This window comes from Euprymna scolopes, chromosome 8 (assembly GCF_053919585.1).
Source record: "Euprymna scolopes isolate OS-2025 chromosome 8, ASM5391958v1, whole genome shotgun sequence".
Lineage (NCBI taxonomy): Eukaryota > Metazoa > Mollusca > Cephalopoda > Sepiida > Sepiolidae > Euprymna > Euprymna scolopes.
Genome location: NC_136489.1, coordinates 119,312,448 through 119,334,354, shown reverse-complemented (window position 1 = coordinate 119,334,354; position 21,907 = coordinate 119,312,448). Strand labels below are relative to the sequence as shown.

General features: G+C 31.6%; 1 protein-coding gene and 1 pseudogene across 4 annotated transcripts in view; both read left to right on the top strand.

Moving 5' to 3' along the window:
• Window positions 1–21,907, top strand: part of LOC145283742 (myoferlin-like) — a 425,198-nt gene that overhangs the window by 386,757 nt on the left and 16,534 nt on the right. For all 4 annotated transcript variants that reach the window (XM_080132804.1, XM_080132803.1, XM_080132802.1 and 1 more), the window contains 10 exons: window positions 4,291–4,401; window positions 5,804–5,929; window positions 6,051–6,206; window positions 7,681–7,772; window positions 9,134–9,304; window positions 9,466–9,611; window positions 11,896–12,035; window positions 13,863–13,951; window positions 15,508–15,651; window positions 18,488–18,578. In XM_080132804.1, coding sequence (XP_079988930.1) covers window positions 4,291–4,401; window positions 5,804–5,929; window positions 6,051–6,206; window positions 7,681–7,772; window positions 9,134–9,304; window positions 9,466–9,611; window positions 11,896–12,035; window positions 13,863–13,951; window positions 15,508–15,651; window positions 18,488–18,578 — 1,266 coding nt within the window. The remainder of the gene's footprint in view (window positions 1–4,290; window positions 4,402–5,803; window positions 5,930–6,050; window positions 6,207–7,680; window positions 7,773–9,133; window positions 9,305–9,465; window positions 9,612–11,895; window positions 12,036–13,862; window positions 13,952–15,507; window positions 15,652–18,487; window positions 18,579–21,907) is intronic.
• Window positions 10,263–10,379, top strand: LOC145284385 (5S ribosomal RNA; annotated as a pseudogene).

Genomic DNA, 21,907 nt, shown 5'->3' with positions numbered 1-21,907 from the left:
CAACCATGTCAGAAAAAGTTAATCATGCACATCTAAATTAAACAGAATTACTCAAAACTACAACCAAGCATAAGGAATATTTGCAAGGAATATGATTGCATACCAAACCTCACTATGCTCAAATAATTGACTACCTGAAGAAATGAATCGTTTTAAATTAAAAAAGAAACCAAATATTTAATCAGATTATCTACACGATACACAAGTTTTATAACCACAACCCAAAATAGAAATATTAACCAACAATTGAGAGTATAAAATGATTATCCTTTAAATTGAAAAATCTCACAAAACAATGTGTGAAAAGTTATTTAATTGCATGAAACATTCTTGGTATCAACCCTTTGTATTGGACTATATGCAGAGCATATGTGAGATGTAACCTAGTGTTTCTCACCCTCGAGTCCATAACAGTAACAGCACCTTTTAAATACCAAAACAAACCAGATGATCTTGTAAATACTCTATGATCAGTGAAGAACTGGTTTTACTGCAGATTTTGGTTTGAAGTCCACAGACTATACCAGCAATCCAAAATTTCTTGAAGAAATACTACATAGTACAAAATTACCTATATGGTGATTAACAGAATATACATTCGCGGCCTATGAAACCAAATTTTATTCTGCTCAATTTACACAATGTTTGATATTGTAAAATCATCTACTTTTTTCTTTTATAATGATAAAACATTTTTCTTAAAGCCTCCAAGATCAGCTGGAATAGTTAACATGTCATTTCCACAAATGGAACTCCCTTCTTTAATTAAAGGCAAATCAAAAAATGATGATGAGGTTTGTGCTAGTTTTCAATGGGCCATTTTCTCTTCCTCCATCTCTTTTTTCTTTTTTTTAATCTGGTTGTATCTTTGGACTCAATTCACTAAAAATGTTTCAATGGATTTCTTCTGATTCATACAATCCTTTCATTTTTTGGTTTTTACAATTACAAGCGATTTTTGTTTGTTTGTTTTTTTTTTATTTCAAATTTCTGTTTTCAGTTTAGGGCATCTTTTTATCTATCATTTTATTTTGATATTTCTGTGCATATTTGATTTTACCTTTTCTTTTCTCTCGTCCGGTAAAGGGAGGTAATCTATTCTATTTCCGTTGCTTGTTTAGACTGATTTTTAAAACCAGCGCATTTCACACAAAAATATTTACATAATTACATGTCGTGTCGAAATTAGTATAAATTACAAAAAATGATCCAGTAGATGTGCCAGATGTATTTTTAACAAAAATCCTCTACAATTAAGTTTTGTTTTAAAAATGGTAGACCCTTAATTTAAGTCAAGGGAGATAAGCCATTTTGTTAGTCTGTATTGGTCACACAGCCCTTCCACATTAAAATGTACAATAAAATTCAATAATTGGATAAATTCTATTTTTACTTGGACTTCTTTTTTTTTCTACTAGATTTTTCATATTTTTTAAATTTAAACTAATTTCGACATGACACGATAAGTACATAATGTTTTCACCTGAAATGTATTGGTTTAAAATATCTACACAAGCAGCCCATTTCATCTTATTTTAAAAGTAATGGGGAAGTAATTCATTTTTTTTCTGTACCAAGTTTTGCGAAGAAAGGGTAAGAACACTCAATAAAATACAATTAACGGTTGTATAGGGTATGGGATAATATGCATCTAATGTGAAAATATTTTCAATATTAATTTATTGTCATAAGTTGTATTTTAGAAGGAAAAACATATCAAATAAAATGACAAAGCCATCCAAAATAAAATGTTAAATTTAATTAACAGACTGGAAATATCAATCCTAAATAAAAAGAAATTTCGGTGTTAGGCAATGTGTGTGAAGCTTATAATGCCGGCAACCAGCAACTGATGCAGGCAATTTCATACTTTATCAATTCTTAGCATCAATAAATATTTTAATCTTTCATCTCTTTAATATCTTCGATTGTTAATAAGAGTGATAGGAGCAAGAGTTATAAACAGTGTATAAAAGAAAAGTGAAGAAGGCGTAAAACAACTTAGTTAAAGGTGATAAAAAAGGAGTATTAGATAAAAAATAAAAAAAAATACACCTATTGAGTTAATTGCAAATTGTCGCTAATTAAAACCAATGCAATGGATTTTTTTAAATCCTAAAACTAATAAATATTTCAAAATTTTGTGATTAAAACAACATAGGTAACAAAGCCTTAAGACAACCAGCGTTGATTGACTCAGTTTGAATATGAAATAGATTTTTAAATTTTATATAGAGTGCATATAAATTTTTTTTTTTTTTTTTTTTTTCTTGCCTTGTTTTGCTTGCTTGCAATATTTGTCGATTTGTAAAGATGTCTTGATCAAACCGGTCTTGTGATAATTATTTTTTTTTTATATTTCCTCCTGCATGCGGAAATGGTTTATTATTGGTGGTGGTTGAAATCGGTGAAACTTGGACATTATAAATTTAATTCTTTTTTTTTTTGTTAATTTTTTGGAAAAATTAATAATTACAATTAACTTTTTTTTTTTTCTTACTGCTATTAATATTTAAAAATGTTTATTTAATTTTGTTTGCTTCTTCATCCAATAAATGCATATGTAAATAATTTACTCAAAGTCAAGGGCGACCTAAAGGTTTCCTTTTCATTGATTATGCTGTGATATGAGGAACGGTGACATATGTCCCTGAATATCACTGAAATTAAGCAATGTTGAGCCTGGTTAGTTAGTACCAAATGGGTGACCATTTGGGAAGTCTGGGCGCTGTATGTGCTCTCTGCTTATCTTGGCATTTGTTTCCAATTGTACACACACACACACACACACACACACACACACACACATATATTCCACTTGCCACTGGTATTTAACAATGTCGACTCAGAAAAGGTATGGTTGGAGATTGTACACTTTTTGCCAGAAAAATTTCATATGTAAACACCTTTCTCCATAGTCTGTCAAAATTGAAACTCTTTACCTTTATTTTACCCTGTAATGTAAAGAAGCATCAACTATCTTTTTTTACTTCTAGTAGATGTTTCTACGATATTTTGCTAACTTACATATTTCTTAATCCTTTTAACAAGGCCTCAAAAGCCACCACATTATGGCTCTACCAAGGCTTCAAACACAGTCTCTAACCATTATGCCAGATGATTCATGATTAGGTCTAGGACAAGAGAATATTCTTTTCATTATTTTGACTTTCGGGTGTGTATCCGTTGATATCTCGTATGCTTTTATATAGTGATGTGGTTCTCGATTGATTAACTGTATCGGATATATACTCGAGTCAAAACAATGATAAAAATATGCTCTTGTCATAGCCCTAATCATGATGAATGTATAATCTAGTATAAGTTTATATTGTACCACTAGTTATAAAAAAGGATCCTTACAGGCATTTATTTAAAAAAAAATAATCAGATTTATTTTCATATAAAGATGATTCTAATCTAATAGTTTATAATTCTGTATCTTTCTCCAGCTCTCCTGAACAGTATCCCAGTCTTATAATGCTAAATTAATGATTGCAGTGGCATATATGTAAACTCTCAACTATCTTTTACACACGTTTCTTCTAACTTCCTATTCTATTTTTTTTTTTTTTTTTTTTTTTTTAATCAAACACATTAACTGATACCTGTTATATAGCATCCCTTATTTAAATCTAGATTTTATATTCTACAGATATTCACTACTGGTTTTAATATTAGATTGGGTTAGTGTTTAGGAGAGATGGAGAACAATTATGTTATCTATAACTAGGGCTAGGATAGGCTTTTCATCGTTTTGACACGCGAGTGTGTATATGTTGATATCTTATATACTTTTATACAAAGTGATGTGGTCTCGGTTGATTAACTGTATCCAAAGATGTCGGATATATACACGAGATTCAAAAGAATGAAAAGAATATTCTGGAGCCCAGTCCAGATATTATGATATCTGGACTGGGCAGTCCAGATATTATAATATCTGGACTGGGCTCCTGGAAAAAGTTATGCATAATATCTGGACTTGAATTCTTAAAGAAACTTTCTACAAATTTGTATGCATAAATCTGGTTACAGCCAGAAAAAGGAATCGTGTAGCATATACTTTCTATTTTTTTTTTCTTTGCATTTGTCAAGGGGGACAACTATTCACTACATTTAAATGAACTAATATTTAATGAACCTCAACTTGCCAAAAAAAACAAAAAAAAAACAACTTAAATCAAATAAAAAATAGATTTAAATAAAATGTGAAACTGCAAAACAATGAATTTTTATGAATTTTTTTTTTTTATTTATTTATTTTTTATTTTTTATTTTTTATTTTAGAAATCCGATTTGTTGGATTTGGAGATCGACTGGTGGTCAAAATATTATGCTTCAGTTGGAGAAACAAACAAATGTCGGAAATATCTTCAGAAAGGTTATGACACTCTAAAGGTAAGTTTTTCGTTTGAATATAATTATAATACAACCTTTCTTAACTATCTAGAAATGGGAAGTCGGAGCAAATACATTGCTTTGGAAGCCAGAGTCGGACTTTTTTAAATATTAGGAATTTGGATATTTGTGTAATCAACTTGCATCCATATTCTTGCCACGTACCACTTTTGTTTTTTGTTGAATTGTTTAGATTTTATTTATTAAAAAAATGATTGACTTGCTTGTTTGGCTGAACTGTGTTTTGAGGAGAGGTTGTTTTTAATTTACAATTTAATAAAGTAATAAAATTAATGTACAAATGGATCTAAATGGATTATGGTGGAATTTAATTTTATAATGAAATACATTTTGTGGTTTGGGGGATGGGAGAAACACCTTTTTACTTGAGCACGCTGTATTTGGAGTAGGTATTTGTTTTTAATTTACAGTATAGCTGACTAGTGTATGAATCAATCGAAATGCATTATGGTGGAATTTAATTTCATTACTAATTCCTTACTGAGGTATGGGCATAGAATTTTCAATGTAAAACAAGATAACCCACTTATGCACTACTACAAAGGAACTACTTTTTTTGGTTTCAGTTTGTAGATTTGAAGAGTGCACAGCAAGACAAGACAAATGCAATTTCAGGACTAAATCGAAAATCTTAACAATAAATGCATGTTTTTTCCTCTTTTAGAAAGTTTTTGTTACAGTTATTGAATAAAAATAAATATAAGAAAACTATGATAGCACTATATATATATATATATATATATATATATATATATAATTTATTTTTATTTTATTTTTTTTTTGTAACATAATTATTTTGGAACCTGTATTATGCGTGTGAATTTTGAAAAAAAAAAAAGAAAAAAAAAATGTTTTTCTTAAAATCACAACTTTTGTTAGTAATGAATGAATGAACGTTGTCTGCCCCTGCTGTGCACTCTCCCAATCTACAAACTGAAAACCAAAAAAGTGGTTCCTTCACAGTGCACAAGTGCCCAAGGTTGCAACCCCCTGGGAGTAAATTGACCTAAAGAGTGAAAATTAACTTTTCACCCCAGAACACTAATCTTCTATGCACACTATAAAAAGCATTTGTAAATAGAACTGTAATAATAAAATGTAGACGCAAGTTTGCATGTGTAATAAAATGAAATAGTCATTTCGTTTATTTCATTGTTTAAAGGGGAAGAACTTTGCAACTAACAAAAGTCAAAGCATGAGTTATTGCCCTTACATCCTAAATGAAATTTATTATTCAGAAAAATTGGAATCTCACTCTCGCTATCGTGTAAAAGCAATTCTCCAACGGAAATTACGCATTTGATTTTTTTTTACTTTTTATCCAAAATGTTAACACTTTTTATTAACTTTCAAATTATTGTTCTTTGTTGTTTTTCTTTAGGTTTATCCTTCTGAATTGGAAAAAGTGGAAGAATATGAAGGCTTCCTTGATTTCTGTCATACATTCCAACTGCAAAGAGGCAAAGATGGTGAAGATTCAGAGTCTAATATCATCGGTGAACTCAAGGTAGGTAGACAATGTTCATCATCACATGTAATCTTGTTTGGATGAGAATTTTGTTGATAATTTAAACTATTGTACATCTGTTAAAACTTGAATCTTATGGTCCCTGTATTTATCTTTTCAGTGCACATTTAAAGTGTATCCTTTACCACAGGATCCAAATGTCGCTTTACCGCCAAAGATTTTAGCGGCTCTTCCTGATAGTGCACCACAAGTTTGCATTGTCCGCGTTTATGTTATCAGAGCAACAGATTTGCAACCAAATGATCCCAGTGGACTGGTAACATTATTTTTTGTTTATATATATTTTTAAACTAAAAACTGTTTGTGTTTCGTTTTGTTTTTAAGTTTGTTTTTGTTTGTTTTTGTTCTATACAAATTAAATTCTTAGAAAAAAAAATTACACTAAATAATGATAAATATAAAAAAAATAAATGTGAAAAGTTCTTGATATCAGAATATTTCCAAAAATTACTACACATCTCTTAAACAAAGAGTAAGGTTGATTATTAATTACATCACAGTTGAAGATTAATACCGTGCATGGTCCCTCTAATTGGTATGAGGTGTTGAGTTTGTTTTCTATAAAGGAGTCACTAATTAACAAACCTTGCAGGCCACTCGAGGATAAGGATTAATTAGTGTACAGTAGTTATTGGGACAATATTATAGTAATCGTTAGTAGTGGAAATTTGGTAAATTGGATTACTTAAGAGAATGGCTCAAGAACTGGCTCATGTTCGATTTCCATGTTATATTTTATAAACTGAAAATTATTAAAAAAAACAAAAAAACTTGCAGTGATCCCCAATGTTGCCAGGGATTGAATGATGATGTACAGATGCTTCGTACGCTCATATTTTTATTGTGATCGAAATCTGTGAAATCGACTTTTTCAATTAAAAATTATAAACTGAAAATTTAAAAAAGAAAAAAAATAGAAATATAGGGTGCTTGTGTAGACTGCTGATCTTTTTAAATCAACACATTTCAGGCGAAAACTTGTACTTACATGTGATGTCGAATTTAGTATAAATTACAAAAAAAAGAAAAAGAAAATGATTCAGTAGATGTGCTAGATATATTTTTAACAAAAAAAAATCACCCGCAATTATGTTCAGGTATTATTTACTTTAAAATGGCGGACCTTTTAATTTAAGTCAATTAAGATCAAGGGGAATAAGTCAGTCTGCCACACTGAATTGATCCCACAACATTCCACATAAAAACATAGAATGAAACTCGTTAATCCAATAAATTCAATTTAACTTGCAACTATTTTTATTCTGGATCATTTTTCGTAATTTATACTAATTCTGACATGATACATATGTATGAAATGCGTTGGTCTAAAATATCACCAATCTGCACGAGCACCGAAATGTTAATAAGGGATTCAGGACTTGGAGTAGGAATATATACAGCGTTTCTATTTAAGTCTTTGGAAATGCAAGGTCCGCCCCCCCTCCCCCCCAAGAGAATTAAGAATTATAAATTTTATCTCAATTAATGTCACTTTAGCCACTCAACTGATACTGTGTCTCCACTTTAAAAATGTTACATTATAGAATGTAAAGCAAAAAAGATTGGAATAAAAAGGTAATAAGGTGTTATGGGTATTCTGTCACTGGCGGTGCCGGGTCTTCCTATCCAAGAGAAAATATCCGACAATATAACATTAAAGAAAATAACTAAAAGAATTTTATGCCTACAACACGCATAAACACACTAACAATGCTGACCTGTTCTTTCAGGCTGATCCCTACATAACAGTTGAATTGGGGAAAACCAAAATGAATAATAAGTCTGAATATTCACCAAACACCATCAATCCAAGCTTTGGAAAGTAAGTATAACTTCCTGTTTTTTTTTTTTTTTTTTTTTTTTTTTTTTTTTTTTTTTTTTTTTTTTTTTTTTTTTTTTTTTGCTTTTTACCCAAGTATTTTTATTTGCTGTCTTCTTCTCATACCTAGTACTAATGGAGATTTGGTATCTGTCTGAAACAGAAACTATACTATTACTTCAGTTAATATACTGTTGCACTACCTTTCAATTCACAATTCCAAGATCTGTATTTGGTTAGTTCAAAAGTTTACTTCACACAAACATATGTACCCAATTTTATAGATAGACTAGCTGAAGTACCCAGCATTGCCAGGTTGTGTGTATTTAATATATTTGAATGTTCCATCCTCATACATAATTATTTGATTTCCGGCAAAAAATAATTGTCAAAAAAATATCTATAAGAAATTAAAAAAGAAAAGTTTTATTTTCCAAGCCTCTAAATAAATATTTTTATTCCGCCTGCCGTAAAATAGATTTAAATATCTTTAAAATCATGCAGATATTCACATTTATTAATGCAAAAACATGATGGCAAAAGTTAAAAAAAAAAAAAAAAAAAAAAAAAAAATGGCTTTTTCTCAACAGCTAGAATCGAAACCAAAACATTTTGTGTTCCAGACGCGTTCTCTACCGATGTTGGTATCAAGACAAAGATAATATAGTCTAAATATTAACACACTTCAGATAATGAATTTTATGTGCACATGCGCAGAAAGAAGTATAAACATGTCGCCTAGTAGAAATGAACATTTCGCATTTCAACAAGTGCCTGTATGCGTTATTCATCAACTCAAAGGTATTACTCCTTGTAAACCATCCTTGGTGTATGATTACTATTTCCTGTTAATTTTAGTGTTATGTGAATATTAGTTTAAGAGTTTACCTGTTAGATATTCATACACACATGCATGTACTGTTTTATTTATATAGATAGATGATTTCGTATTCAGGTATCTTCAATTTAAAGCTAGATGAAGAGGAAGTTTTCCTCAGATTGGATCTGTTTGTTTGTTTGTTTGTTTTTTTTTATTTATTTATTTTTGTACACCTTCACCCTTATGTCTTAGACATGGTTCGCATAGCAGAAACAAAGACAAAAGATATAAATAACACAGAGATACATCTGCAGTTTCAATAAGCACCAGAGTAAAACTTTGTTTTCCGCCGTGCGCTCTTTATTATTTCTGATGCAAAGGAGGTAACTAATAACACTGAACCCCTCTATTTATGTGTCTTGATATATTAATCGTATGATGTATCTGTATATTATGACAAAAAACGATTTTTTTTTTGATTAAAACACTTTTAAAAAAGGGAGCCTTTTGCTGTTTTATAATACAATATTGCTCAATTTTACAGGATGTTTGAAATAAAGACAATTCTGCCTCTCCACAAAGATTTGAAAGTTGGAGTCATGGATTATGATCTGCTTGGTTCTGATGACCTTATTGGAGAAACTGTTATAGATCTTGAGAACCGTTTCTTGTCGAAATACCGTGCAACATGTGGCCTTCCCAAGACCTACTGTGTGTAAGGAAACTTGTTTCTTGCGATTTGCTTGACATTTTTGTTTTTCTTTTGGTGGAAAATATTACGTTTTTTTATAAACTTATTTACTTTGCTAAATAATTATAGAGGTAAAAATTATGGCAAAAATTTTCAAATTTAAACTAAAATTTCACCTTTTTTAGGTCTGGCATCAATAAATGGAGAGATGCTAAAAAACCAAAGGAATTGCTGATAAGTTATTGTGAAAGACACAACATCAGTGGACCTGTATTTTACGGTACAAATGGCGTCAAAGTGGGCAACAGAGTTTACAACTTGGCAGACTTTGGTAAGACACGTTTGGTATTATGTTTGGTTCTAAGTTATCAAAGACGAACAATTCTTTGCATGTATTGTTCTAATTTAAATATTTCTAATATCGTGACCTTGAAAGACCAGTACTAATCAAGAAAAACCCAGTGGTATAATTAACAAAAGTGTCTTACAGAAAACATGAGTCTGATTCTGTGGCCATAACTGCCATTGTGCTTAGCCATAACTAGGGCTATGACAACAGAATATTATCATTGTTTTGACTCAAGTATATATCCGACACAGTTAGATACAATTAATCAACCGAGAACTACTTTACTCTATATTAAAGCATGTAAGATATCTAGATACACACTCGAGAATCAAAACAATGAAAAGAATATGCTGTTGTCCTAGTCATAACTATTGATTCCATCTATTCCCAGAATAGGTACATGAACTCTAATATAAACATTCATGCATTTTAATTGATTGCAACTTGTAAAACATTAAACTGCTCCTTTTTTTTTTTTTTTTTTTTTTTTTCTTGCTTAGAATTGCTGAAGCATGGAACAAACTGCATGCACTGCATCCTTTAAAAAGTCCTCAGATTTCTAAATTTGCCCAAATTATACGTAATGCCCTTCCTCTATATGCATGCATACAGAGGAATGGCATTAGGCATCTTATATACGGCACAATCACGTTGACACACCGGTTCTCATCAGATCACCGAAGTTAAGCAACATTTAGCCTGGCCAGTACCAGATGGGTGACCATTTGGGAAGGCAAGGTGCTGTATATATACTGCAAGGTAAAATACCAAGGTGGGAAACTGGCACGGTCTATCCTTTTCTCGGGGGTAGATGGACCTCTCTTAAGCCATGGTAGGCAACCAATCTAGTGATGGCATCACGATAAAAAAATACATGATAGCCCTGGTGAAGCATCAAGTATTCAGCTACGGACAAGGTTTGGATTACACTACAAACTCGTGTAGTGAGTTCAGTGTTACGGCTGCATGTTATGTTACATTATCCTATGTACTTGATAAGTTGTTCGTTAAATAATATATAAATTTATAATATATACATATAACATATATATAACACATAATCCTGCACCTGAACGCTGTACACAATGATTTTATATTGTACTAGCAAAGATACCCGCATTTTGCTCGAAACTTTGTTGTACACTTGGGTATCCACTTCGTGGTTACCCGAACATACAGCAAAGTCCCGACCTCAACATTTGACCTTTACCTTGAAAAAGTGTGCACCATCCCTAGGTTGGAGACCATCATGTCAGGTTTTGTCATGATTGGTTCAGTGGTTTGAGCTGTAGGAGAGTATATATACATATGCCTTGAACTTTGCCCATAAACTAGAAAAATGCTGCCCACCATTTCTAGGTGGGGGGGGGGGGCAGCATCGTGTCAGGTTTGGTCATAATCGGTCCAATGGTTTGGGCTGTAAGAAGTGTACGCACACACACATGAATGCTATTAATTTATATATATATAGACTAGAATACCCGTCCCAGAACGAATAAAATTAATTCTCCAAATAGAATGGTTTAATATTTCTTTATTTATTATAAACAGTTTTAAGTTGTTCATTTTTAGTTATTTTAGTTCACACAAAGATGCAAAAGAAAAACACATACAATAATTTTTTTTTAATGACTTAACATTTTTTTGCCACTTGTGCATTATCATGGAACAACATGGAACTAATTTTTTTTTTTTTTTTTTTTCTTTTTTAAGCTTCAAGAGACAATTTAATTCCAGAACAGGCTGAAAAAATTCTGAGTAGACCGTCCGAAAATGTCAACAAAAATACAATAACACAAAATAAAATATTAATTATCCAAACATTTATTGAATTAAAATAAAATTAAGAAAATTCTAATAACACAAATCAGTTTTTTTTTTTTTTTTTTTTTTTTTTTTTTTTACAAAATATAAAATGTATCTTTTAAAATTTATAAATAATTTTGAACAATCATTATTGGAATGCATGCGACATTTTTGTTTTCTGAAAAAAAAAAAAAAAATTTAAGAAAATTGTACATACTATCATAGAACAACTTCTGTAATTGAATTGTCTCCCCCAGTTCTGAGATCTTCAAAATGAAACCAACAAAGTTGTTCCATGCCAGTGATGTTCAAGTTCCCATTTTTAATGATGTACCATTATTTTTTTATGTTTTGTCATATTTTAATGGCTTACCAGTTTGTTTTTAGTGGCCTACCTTTCTTAATAGCTAACCTTGTTGAAAATTTTATTCTATTTTTCTTTTTCCTCCAATAACTTCAGAACCAGCCATCATCCCAAATGAAATGATGGGTCCTCCCCCAGAACGCCTTGCACTTCATGTTCTCAATACATTTCCCTTGATTAAAGAACACGTGGAAACCCGGTCTCTGTACAATCCTCTTCAACCAGGCATCGACCAGGTAAACACATAAAATTATTACATCAATAAAAGGAGTCATCAAGATGACCGTATGTAATCATTTTGTTCTTTAATCAACTTAAATCCACACTTCCGTTGCTGGTTGTCAATGCCATGCATATTGTCGTCCTCTGAGGATGTTTGCATTTCTCCATTTGTTGCTTGTTTTTAAAGTTAAAATAAAAGCCACTTGACATGTAATATAAGTATTCAAAGAACCCAAACATGTGGAAATTGTAGTCAAAAAGACCCAAATCACAAAGAAGACTGTCCTAATGAAACCAAATACACAAACTACCTAGAAAATCACCCCTCTTGCTCAAAAAATTGCAAAATATACAAGCAAGAGAAAGAAATCCTGACAATCAAACACCCAAAAAGCATAAGTTTCCAGGAAGTCTATAAAGAAGTAACAAATTACACCAAAAACACATACACAACAATAACTCAACAAGCAAACAAAATACACAACTACAATGGTCTAAACGACACTCCAGAAACCCCAAATAGAACGAAAGAACTGAAAAATATACTCGAAGAATTGAAATCCTTTTTGTCTGAACTAAAAATAATTCTTAACAGCCAAATAAAAAAACAGAAATGAACAACCCAGCAAAAATGGAGACAAAGCAAAGGAAATCAAAAATTCTCTCAACAAAATTTGGAGAATCAACCACTAAAGAAACTATGCACCCCAAACTTCAAAAACATGCCAGATCCAAGTCACTAACAAAGACGAAAGCAGGTGTTAAACACATATCAGGAAAAATGTAAATTGAACAAGAAAATAAAAAAACCTAGTTTCAAAAACCGTAATAAATCACCAACCAAAACTCCAAGAAATTCATATTTGTAGACTCATTATCAGTACTTGAATCATTAAAAAATTAAACAATTCCTTATCAATTCCTTGTTACAAAGGATCCATTTTATCATGCAACACAAAACTTTCATCTTCTCTTGGATTCCTAGTCACTATGGAAATGAAAAAGCTGACATGGCGGTCAAAAATTCCCTAAAACTCCAAATAAGGGACATAAAGGTCCCATATATGAACTACAAACCTTTAATAAACAATTTTATCACAAAGAAATAACAAGAAAACTGGAACAATTGCCAAAACAAATTCTTCCAAATTACGCCTACACTTAAAAAAAAAAAAAACCTTCTAGATCCCCCCCAAAAATCATGTAAAGAAGTAGTCTAATAACGTATCTGAATAGGACACACATACATAAATCACTTCTACATACTAAAAAGTGAAGAACCTCCCAAATGTATACCATGTCACGAACCTTATACAGTGAAACACTTTTTACTTGACTGCTATGATCTCACACAAATTCGTCAACACTACTATAAGGCCACAAACTTAAAAGAACTCTTCAAAAAAGAAAACCTTAAAAACCATTCTAAGCTTCCTAAAAAGAGCAAATCTTTACCATAAAATATAAATGCCATCAAATAACAAACTAGTAAAAACATTTTTCTTTTTTTAAATCTACAAAAATTAGACATAAAGGGTATTAAGTAAGGATAAATCTTCAACCTCCAAAAGTCTGTCACCCAGAACTGTTAACCATTATACTATGTGGGCAATTCTAATATAAATTGAATATAACAATTTTCCTCTGCAAAGCATCCAAACCAAACACCACACATAAATGTTTGAAGATATAAAAAAGTTGAAACCGAAAAACTTTTACCAAAAATGATTGCATTCGGCATTAAATAATCCAAAAAGAGTTGATATGCCGGAAAACAAAATATCAAACCAAACTTGCTTCAAAGACTATTTTCAATTTTTTTTTTTTTTTTTTTTCATCAGGGTAAAATCCAAATGTGGGTGGATATTTTCCCCGAATCTGATGGCCAACCTGGAGAGCCTTTTGATGTATCCTCTCGCAAACCATTAAAGTGAGTAAAAAAAAAACAAAAAAACACATTTTTTTTTTTCTTTGAATTAGTAGTGATTCCATTTATATAAGCATTTATTTGAACAGGACTTGGAATGATTAGCTCTTTTGTGAATTTAAAAAAAAAAAAAAACTTAACGGAATAAAAGGCCTAATGCAAACATCAGTTATAAGTTTTAAGAAGCTGGCTGCATTAGATATAGTGTGGTACATCCGATAATAACCTAATAAAACAAGTTAATTCTTCTGCTTAAGGTACAGCGACTATTTTTCACGGTAAAATGTTTATGCCTGCAACATGAAAAAACTATTTAAGAAAAATAAACTAGAACACAATTTTAGCTTTCCTGCAAAAGCAAATATAATTTTAACCTAAACTGACTTGGTTCAATAAATAACCCAAAGAACCTGACATGATTCAACAAATGATCCAAAAGGCTTGACTTGATCCAATTAATATTTTAAAGCACCTAATTTGTTTTAATAAATAATATATATATAAAAAAAACTGTTCTAATCTAATAGATAATTAGGCATTAAATGTCCAACAGTGGTTGATATGCCATAAAATACCAATGAACCAAACCAACTTCTGCAGAACAAACATTTGTATCCATATAACAAATCTCTGTAACGTTTTTTGTTTTTATCAAAAAAATTAGACATTTGGGAGCACAGCAAAATCTGGTATACATCTGGATTTTTTCTTTCAAAAGGAAATAGCAGATCGGAAAGAATGTGTAATGGATAAAACCAATTGGAATGGCTTTTTTTTTTTTTCTTTCTAGCCAAGGATAGTGATAATTTTGTTAAGACTGGCTCATCGGAATTTTACAGATTCGCTGCTATCTAGATCTTGCTTGTAAAATCAGACTGAATCAATGTCATATATTAGACACAGAATCTGTGCAAAACACTTTTAGTTTACTCTAAAATATATTTGTAAATTTTCACTTTCACCCTCTGTCTTGTAGCTTCCTTCCAAATTGCAAACAAACTTTTAAAGCAATGATTAGACAGACTTGCAGCGTGAAGCCAAAGATCTGACAACAATATGGTCACAAGACCTGCTGGATCAGCTTGGAATCATGGTCATTGATATCATTAATAGAGAAAAGGGTTTGGTTGGTATGGATATTGACAGTTTGGTGCCATCAAGATAGCTTGAGATTTGGAAGTCTCTAGTAGGTGGTGAGGAGCTGACCTAAGTTGCCTTGGAAAGAAATGCTATGGAGAGATCAAATAGTGTGTAAGCTATCTGCATTAATCCTCATGATAAATTCTTGGAGATGTGGAGTGATATCTCCCATACATGTAGTTAGCCAGCTACCTGGACAGAGGCCCATCAGTATGGTTGATGCCCCTAAACTTGCAACGTCTAATACAATTCACAGTAAATACATTTTCTCAAATATATATATTTAAGAAAATGTATTTACTGTGAATTGTATTAGACGTTGTTTTAAATGTGCTTTAATTGGTATTTTCTGTCTTTAAAATTATTCCCTCCATTCATTTCGCCTAACCATATTGACTATCGTGTTTACATGTTTCCAGGTATGTGTTGCGCTGTATTATTTGGAATACCGTGGATGTCGTCCTTGAAGAAGAATCTATCACAGGTGAAAAGATGAGTGATATTTATGTCACCGGATGGATGGCCGGTATAGACGAAAAGCAGGAGACAGATGTCCATTACAGGTTAGCATTTAATTTTTTTTTTTTTTTTTTGTGCTTTCAGATTCCTAAATGCGGTTCTCCTGGTTTTCAGATGTGAAATTGTTTGTGTGTATCTTCACTGCACAGGTCGTGATTGTCCTTTTGTCGTCTTTATACGAATTTGATGCTTGGAGAGAAATATGAAATAATACAATGAATGTGTGATGTGAGTTCTGGTGATCTCAGAAGATAAAATCTGAACAGTATAAGGAGATGAGCGCAGAACAGGAGACTTCGATAATACGACTACTTTGAAAAAATGGATTAGAGTTTTAGGATTAGATGTAGAACAGTTGAGGTAGCAGGTTCAGTTCACATGAGAAGGCCAAGGAAAACATGCAAATGATGGATAATCAAAGACTTGGCCAGAAATAGGTTGATTAAGAAGTCAATTTCTTAGTTATCCAATACATGCTAGCATGTAAAACTGGTGTTAAATCGAATATGATAATGATGCCCTGGAACACAGTGTCAAAAAATCGGTGTTTTTTTTTTTTTTTTTTTTTTACACGGTCACCACTTATCAAGGCCCGGAAGCCACTCAGGGATAAGGGTTATTGCCAGTACAGTACGTTAGTGTGAAGATTTGATGAAGTGTTTACTTAAGGGGGCGGTTCATTAGGAATTTAACGGACTTGAACACATCCAAGTTGTAGTCAGGTGGGAAGCAGGCAGACGGAACAGAGTTCCACAGGTGTGCAGTTCTAAGAAAGAAGCTTTGTTCATGGAATCCACGTTTTGATTTAGGCACAGATAAAGAGTGGGGGAAATTTTTCACAGTGGATTCAGCTAGACGGGTGTTTTTCGTGAAAGATTGGCGAGGGGGGGGGACCAGAGATTGTAGTTCAGACGAGCACCTGCCATAGAAATAACGATAAAACAAGGATAGGCTCGCAACGTTTCTTCTGTGGGAGAGAGGTTGCAGGGTAGAGAAAAAGGCATCCCCCACTAAGCCACAAAGTCTATTTTGTACTCTGTCAAGGCAGGATAGGCTGTTTTTAGCAGCTCCTGTCCAGATATGGCAGCAGTATTCCATCCTTGGACGTATATGGCTTTTATATAGATAGAGAATTGCATCAGTAGTGAGATATCTTTTGGAGCGGTAGAAGGATCCCACCATCTTTCCAGCGACTTTGGCAACAGACTTGATGTACGTGTTCCATTTCAGATCAGTAGTAAAGGTCAAACACAGAAGCTTGTCAAAACATGGGGCTTCTTCCAGACGAGAGTCATCCATTTCAATTGATGCCAAATGGGGATCAGAGCGTTGATGATGTGAAGATAGGAGTTTGGTTTTAGATGCATTAAAGGTAAACAGCCACAACTTCCCCCACTGAACCACGTGCTCGAGATCAGAGGAGAGAGAATCAGAGAGAACTTTGTCATTTACAGCCTTTGTGTTGTATCTATATATCATCCCTGAGTGGCTTTCAGGCTTTGATAAATGGTGACCACTGTGTAAAAAAAAAAAAAAAATTAATATGATAGCATGTGTGTTATTTTCTGTGTTATGCTTACATTCGGGTCATTTGTTATGTACTTCCATTTTTTGACATAAATAATTTTACCAAAAATTCTTCATAAGTTTTGGTTTCAGTTTCTATTATTACTGGAAAAAAAAAAAAATGGATTACTGGAGTGCCTCCAGTAATCTATTTTTTTTTTTTTTTTTTTTATAAATAATTTTATCAAAAATTCTTCAAGTTTTGGTTTTGATTTCGATTATGGCTGAAGGAACTCGAGTTATATATATACACACACACATACATATATTTTTTTAATAAGTTTTTATTTCGGTTTCAATTCAGGCTAATGCACCCAAGTCATATGGATATATTTTTTTTATTTTGGAAATCGCAACTTTTATAATATATAAAAATCAATAATAATAATAATATATATGAAATCTGCAAGAATTAAAATATATTTAAGCATACTTTATGACCGGACTTTGCTGGGCGTTCATGCTAGCTTTGATAACTACTTTTGCAGTTTTAACCAAAAGAGATACAATAATATCAGTGTCTCCATTTACACTGAACATCTACAGAATGCCAACATCAATATATTACATATGAGTCCCCTGTGGAATTTCCACAGGTTCGGCTAGTCTATATTATAATAAGATACCAGTTATTCTAAGGGTGTATGACTGACTTTTCATTTTAACTCTGCGTTAGTCACCCGAGTGTTTCAAACATGGTTAGTCCCATGTGGTGCTTATACACCACAATACAAAAATGTTTATGTTATTATTTTGTAAAATATAGTTATCCTGCTGGTTCAGGATACATCTACAGTCTCTGTCGAACAATTTGAATCACTTGTATCTTGTTGATATTAATATAAAATAATACAATAAAATAAATTATAAAACTAAGGAAAAATTTTTAAATCTTAGATTTAGATCACATTTATTTTAAAATATCCACAGGATACACCAGTTTGTGTTAGGTTTTTAATATCTATAATGAACACTTAATGTTGTCATAAATTGAAATAGCAAGAAAAATGAATATGTTCATTGCATAACCATTACCTTTCACGGAAAACTGAGATACAACTGTGCCATACCATGTGTGCTGTACCCTCATTGCGTCAAGAGAGTACTGGGAGGGAGAAAAAGAAATAAGTTGCCAATTAGGAATTATGAGCACTTAAGCAAAATTGGAATAACAAAACACCTAATGGAACTAACACAGGGTTACATAATTTTTCTCACAATTTCCTATAACTTATTAGCCAATATTTATAAGCGTTCTGTCTAAAGTAAGTAGTCATTTGGTTATATACTAACAACCTCTGCATCTTTTTTCAGGTCTCTTGATGGCGAGGGTAACTTTAACTGGAGATTTGTCTTCCCATTTGATTATCTCCCTGCTGAGCAAACCATGGTTGTCAAGAAAAAGGTTAGATAAATTAACAATCGTTATAAAGTTGGATGTACTATAGCAGTATTTATAGTCCATCAATTTTATTTTCATTATAACTACTATTTTATAGGCATAGTTTCGTAAACAGTCGTTATGCACACACCTGAAGAGTAGTAGCAGGGCAGTATAGCTTTTTTTTTTTTTTCTCATTATGATAGTTGTCATGAATTGATAAAGCCACTATAATACATAATTTTGGGTTTAAATATTTTTTTATTCAAAAAATTTTCTGTGTTTGTTAAGATAGTCGACAAATTAATTATTTTTTTTTTTTTTTTTTTTAATATGCCGTTTTAAGCAAAAACAATATTACTTAATTGTCATGCCGAAAATAGTAATATATCCAAAAAAAAATACGAAAAATCAGAATAGAAAGTTGTTTATAGTTAAAGTAATTTTTACGGAAAGTTGGATCAAATCATATTTTTCTTAGACGTTATAGACTGTCTAAACGCAAGGGACATAACTCTGAAAAGAATATTTTAGATTACTTATGTTATGGCTGCAGCAATAGACTTTTATTATTAAAAACAATAGCAGTTGTTTTATTCGAATTTTCATAATTTTTGGATATGTTACTATTTCTGACATGACACTTAAGTACGTAATATCGTTTTTGTTTAAAACGATATATTTAAAAATTCGATTTGTTGACTATAGCTTAACCAGCACCAAATTTTCTTTAAAAGTTGCTGCTATTAGCTCAAAGATTACATACTCACAGGATTGTGGAAATTTCAGTGCTTTCTACATAAACATGTATGATTTAACATTAATAATATTTCTTTATAAATTAAAAAGTTACTCTCTTCCTGTGTAAAAATAATTGCCATTGTCAGTTAAATATTTTTTTAAAAATAAATAAAATGAATACGTCTATTCATTTATTTGGAATCATGGCAATTCTTTTCAAAATAAATATTTTTTTTTATTTTTTTACTATAAAAATAATTGTCAGCAAAATATTCAAATCAATAAAATGGAGGTTTTCAAGGTTTTTAAATGGCATAATATAGGCACACCCTAGCATTTGAAAATTCAAATATTTCTCATTTGCATTAAATTTGATCCATAGTGATTAGACATCAATTAAGCAAGATTCCTGGAATTTCAATTTCTTAATACACCTTTGGATACATTTTCTGGAACCAAAATAATCTAATGGGTTTTGATAAAAAATTAGAATGTTTAGCATTATTATACCTTGATTTTTATCTTTGTAAGGGGACATAATTGGGGCAAACTTGTTTTGTTTGGGGGAGAGGGGGTTATTTTACTCATCCTGAAACAGTTTTTCTAGTGTGTGAGGGTATATGAGAGAGAGAGAGAGAGATAGATCACTGAAGTTAAGCAACGTTGAGCCTGGCTAGTACCAGATGGGTTACCATTTGGGAATTTTAGGTGCTATATGTGCTCCCTGCTTGTCTTGGCATTGTTTCAAGTCATCCTGAACTTCCACTTGCCATTGGTATTTAAAAATGTCGACTTGGGAGAGGTGTGGTTGGAGATTGCGCAACTCTTGCTACAAAAATTCCATACACGAGCACCCTTGCGGTGGGTATCCATAGTCTGTCAAGATTGAAGAAAGCCATTATATATATATATATATATATATATATATATATATATATATATACACACACACACACAATGTGTGTGTTGGGACGATTAATTGGAATCGGGAATTGGAAAAATCGGAGCTTTTTAGGGTATCGGAATCGGAAAAATTTGAGCCTATTTTCCGATGCCAAAACCGATTCCTTAAATTATCTTTTTTTATTTGATTTTGGTTTAAGAAACATCTTCCATTGCTTTTAATAATGAGAAAATAATAAATATTTATTGACTTAAACTTCCAGTAAGACTAAAATCTCCAGATCACTCCCTCAGAAGTGTTTTTGCATTTGAAAAAATATAGGCATATTTAAGATGTTTTTACAGTAATTGAGATAAAATAACACTTTTAATAGTTAAATATTTAGAGATTTACAAAGAATCGGTAATTGTATCAGTCGAGGGGAAAAATATTGGAATCGTCCCATCACTAATATATATATATATATATATATATATATATATAATCTGAATCTCTCAGAATCATAACTATACTAAGCTCCACTTAAAAATAAAAACTCAGAAAACTGGTTCAGTTTTGAAACTTTGTAACCACATATCTCTGGAACTAATAGAACGGAAACTAGTTTGGGCTTTTAAAACGAACTAATTTATTTTAAAACTGGAACTAATTTGGGCTTTATTTTAAAACTAGTTTGCGTGTTTGGAGGTGTGTGTTGAGAAAAAAAGTGGTAGTAGGCAGGCAGGTTCGAACCCGTACCGCAAAGGAGCAAAAGAATGTGAAAAAAAAAAAGGTGACTTCCTTGCTGTTGCACCCATCGCCAAACCAGAAGTGACGTAGATTTAAATTAAGGCTAGCTAATTGAAAAGAGGGGATGAATTTAGAAAATATTGGCGAAAAAAGCAACCCCTCCCTGTAGAAAAGTGTCAAGTTGAGGGTGAAGGAATTAATGTTTTTAGCCAATTTTTTGATAGTTGTCGTCCGAAGGATCAAGCTTCAAAACGATACCAATCTCGTGAAAATCCGTTGCCTCTGTGGAAGGTTTCGCATACATACATTTAAACAGACAGGTGAGATTTATTATTTTAAAATGTCATGTTCATTTCAATAATGATGATAGTTGTGATGTAATGATGACCATGAAATGTATTATTGCTTGTAAGTATAGAAATGAAGTGAAAGAAACAAGGCAGTTTTAATGCACAGATTGCTTCTTAGTCGCAAATCTGAAATGTTTGAATTTTTAAATGCTAGGTTGTTCTTATATTATGCCATTTAAAACCTTTAAAAACATTAAAAAATACTGTACTGATGTTGCTGCCAACATAATCCATGAATGCGTTCTTTACTGACAGCCTGTGAGATCGGGTTTTCTCCCATGTCTTGACAAAGAGCTTTTTTTTTTTTTTTGTTCATCTAGAACAGAGGTCACCAAAGTTTTCGTACAGCGGACCATATTGATAATTTTTTTAAAACTACGCAAAAAAAACAAAAAAAAAAACAACAACCCTGAATGTATCTTTATACTGTTTTGTTCATTAGTTTTTCATTTTAGTGAAACCGCTTCTCTAAAACCGCATTCATTTAATCATTTTCTGAATAAAAAGAAAATAAACCACCAAACTATTTTCATACATTTCCGATTTTCTTTCTGAATATTTTTATGCTTACATAAGTGCTCTGTGGGCTGGATTAGATACTTTGGCGGGCCAGATTTGGCCCATGGGCT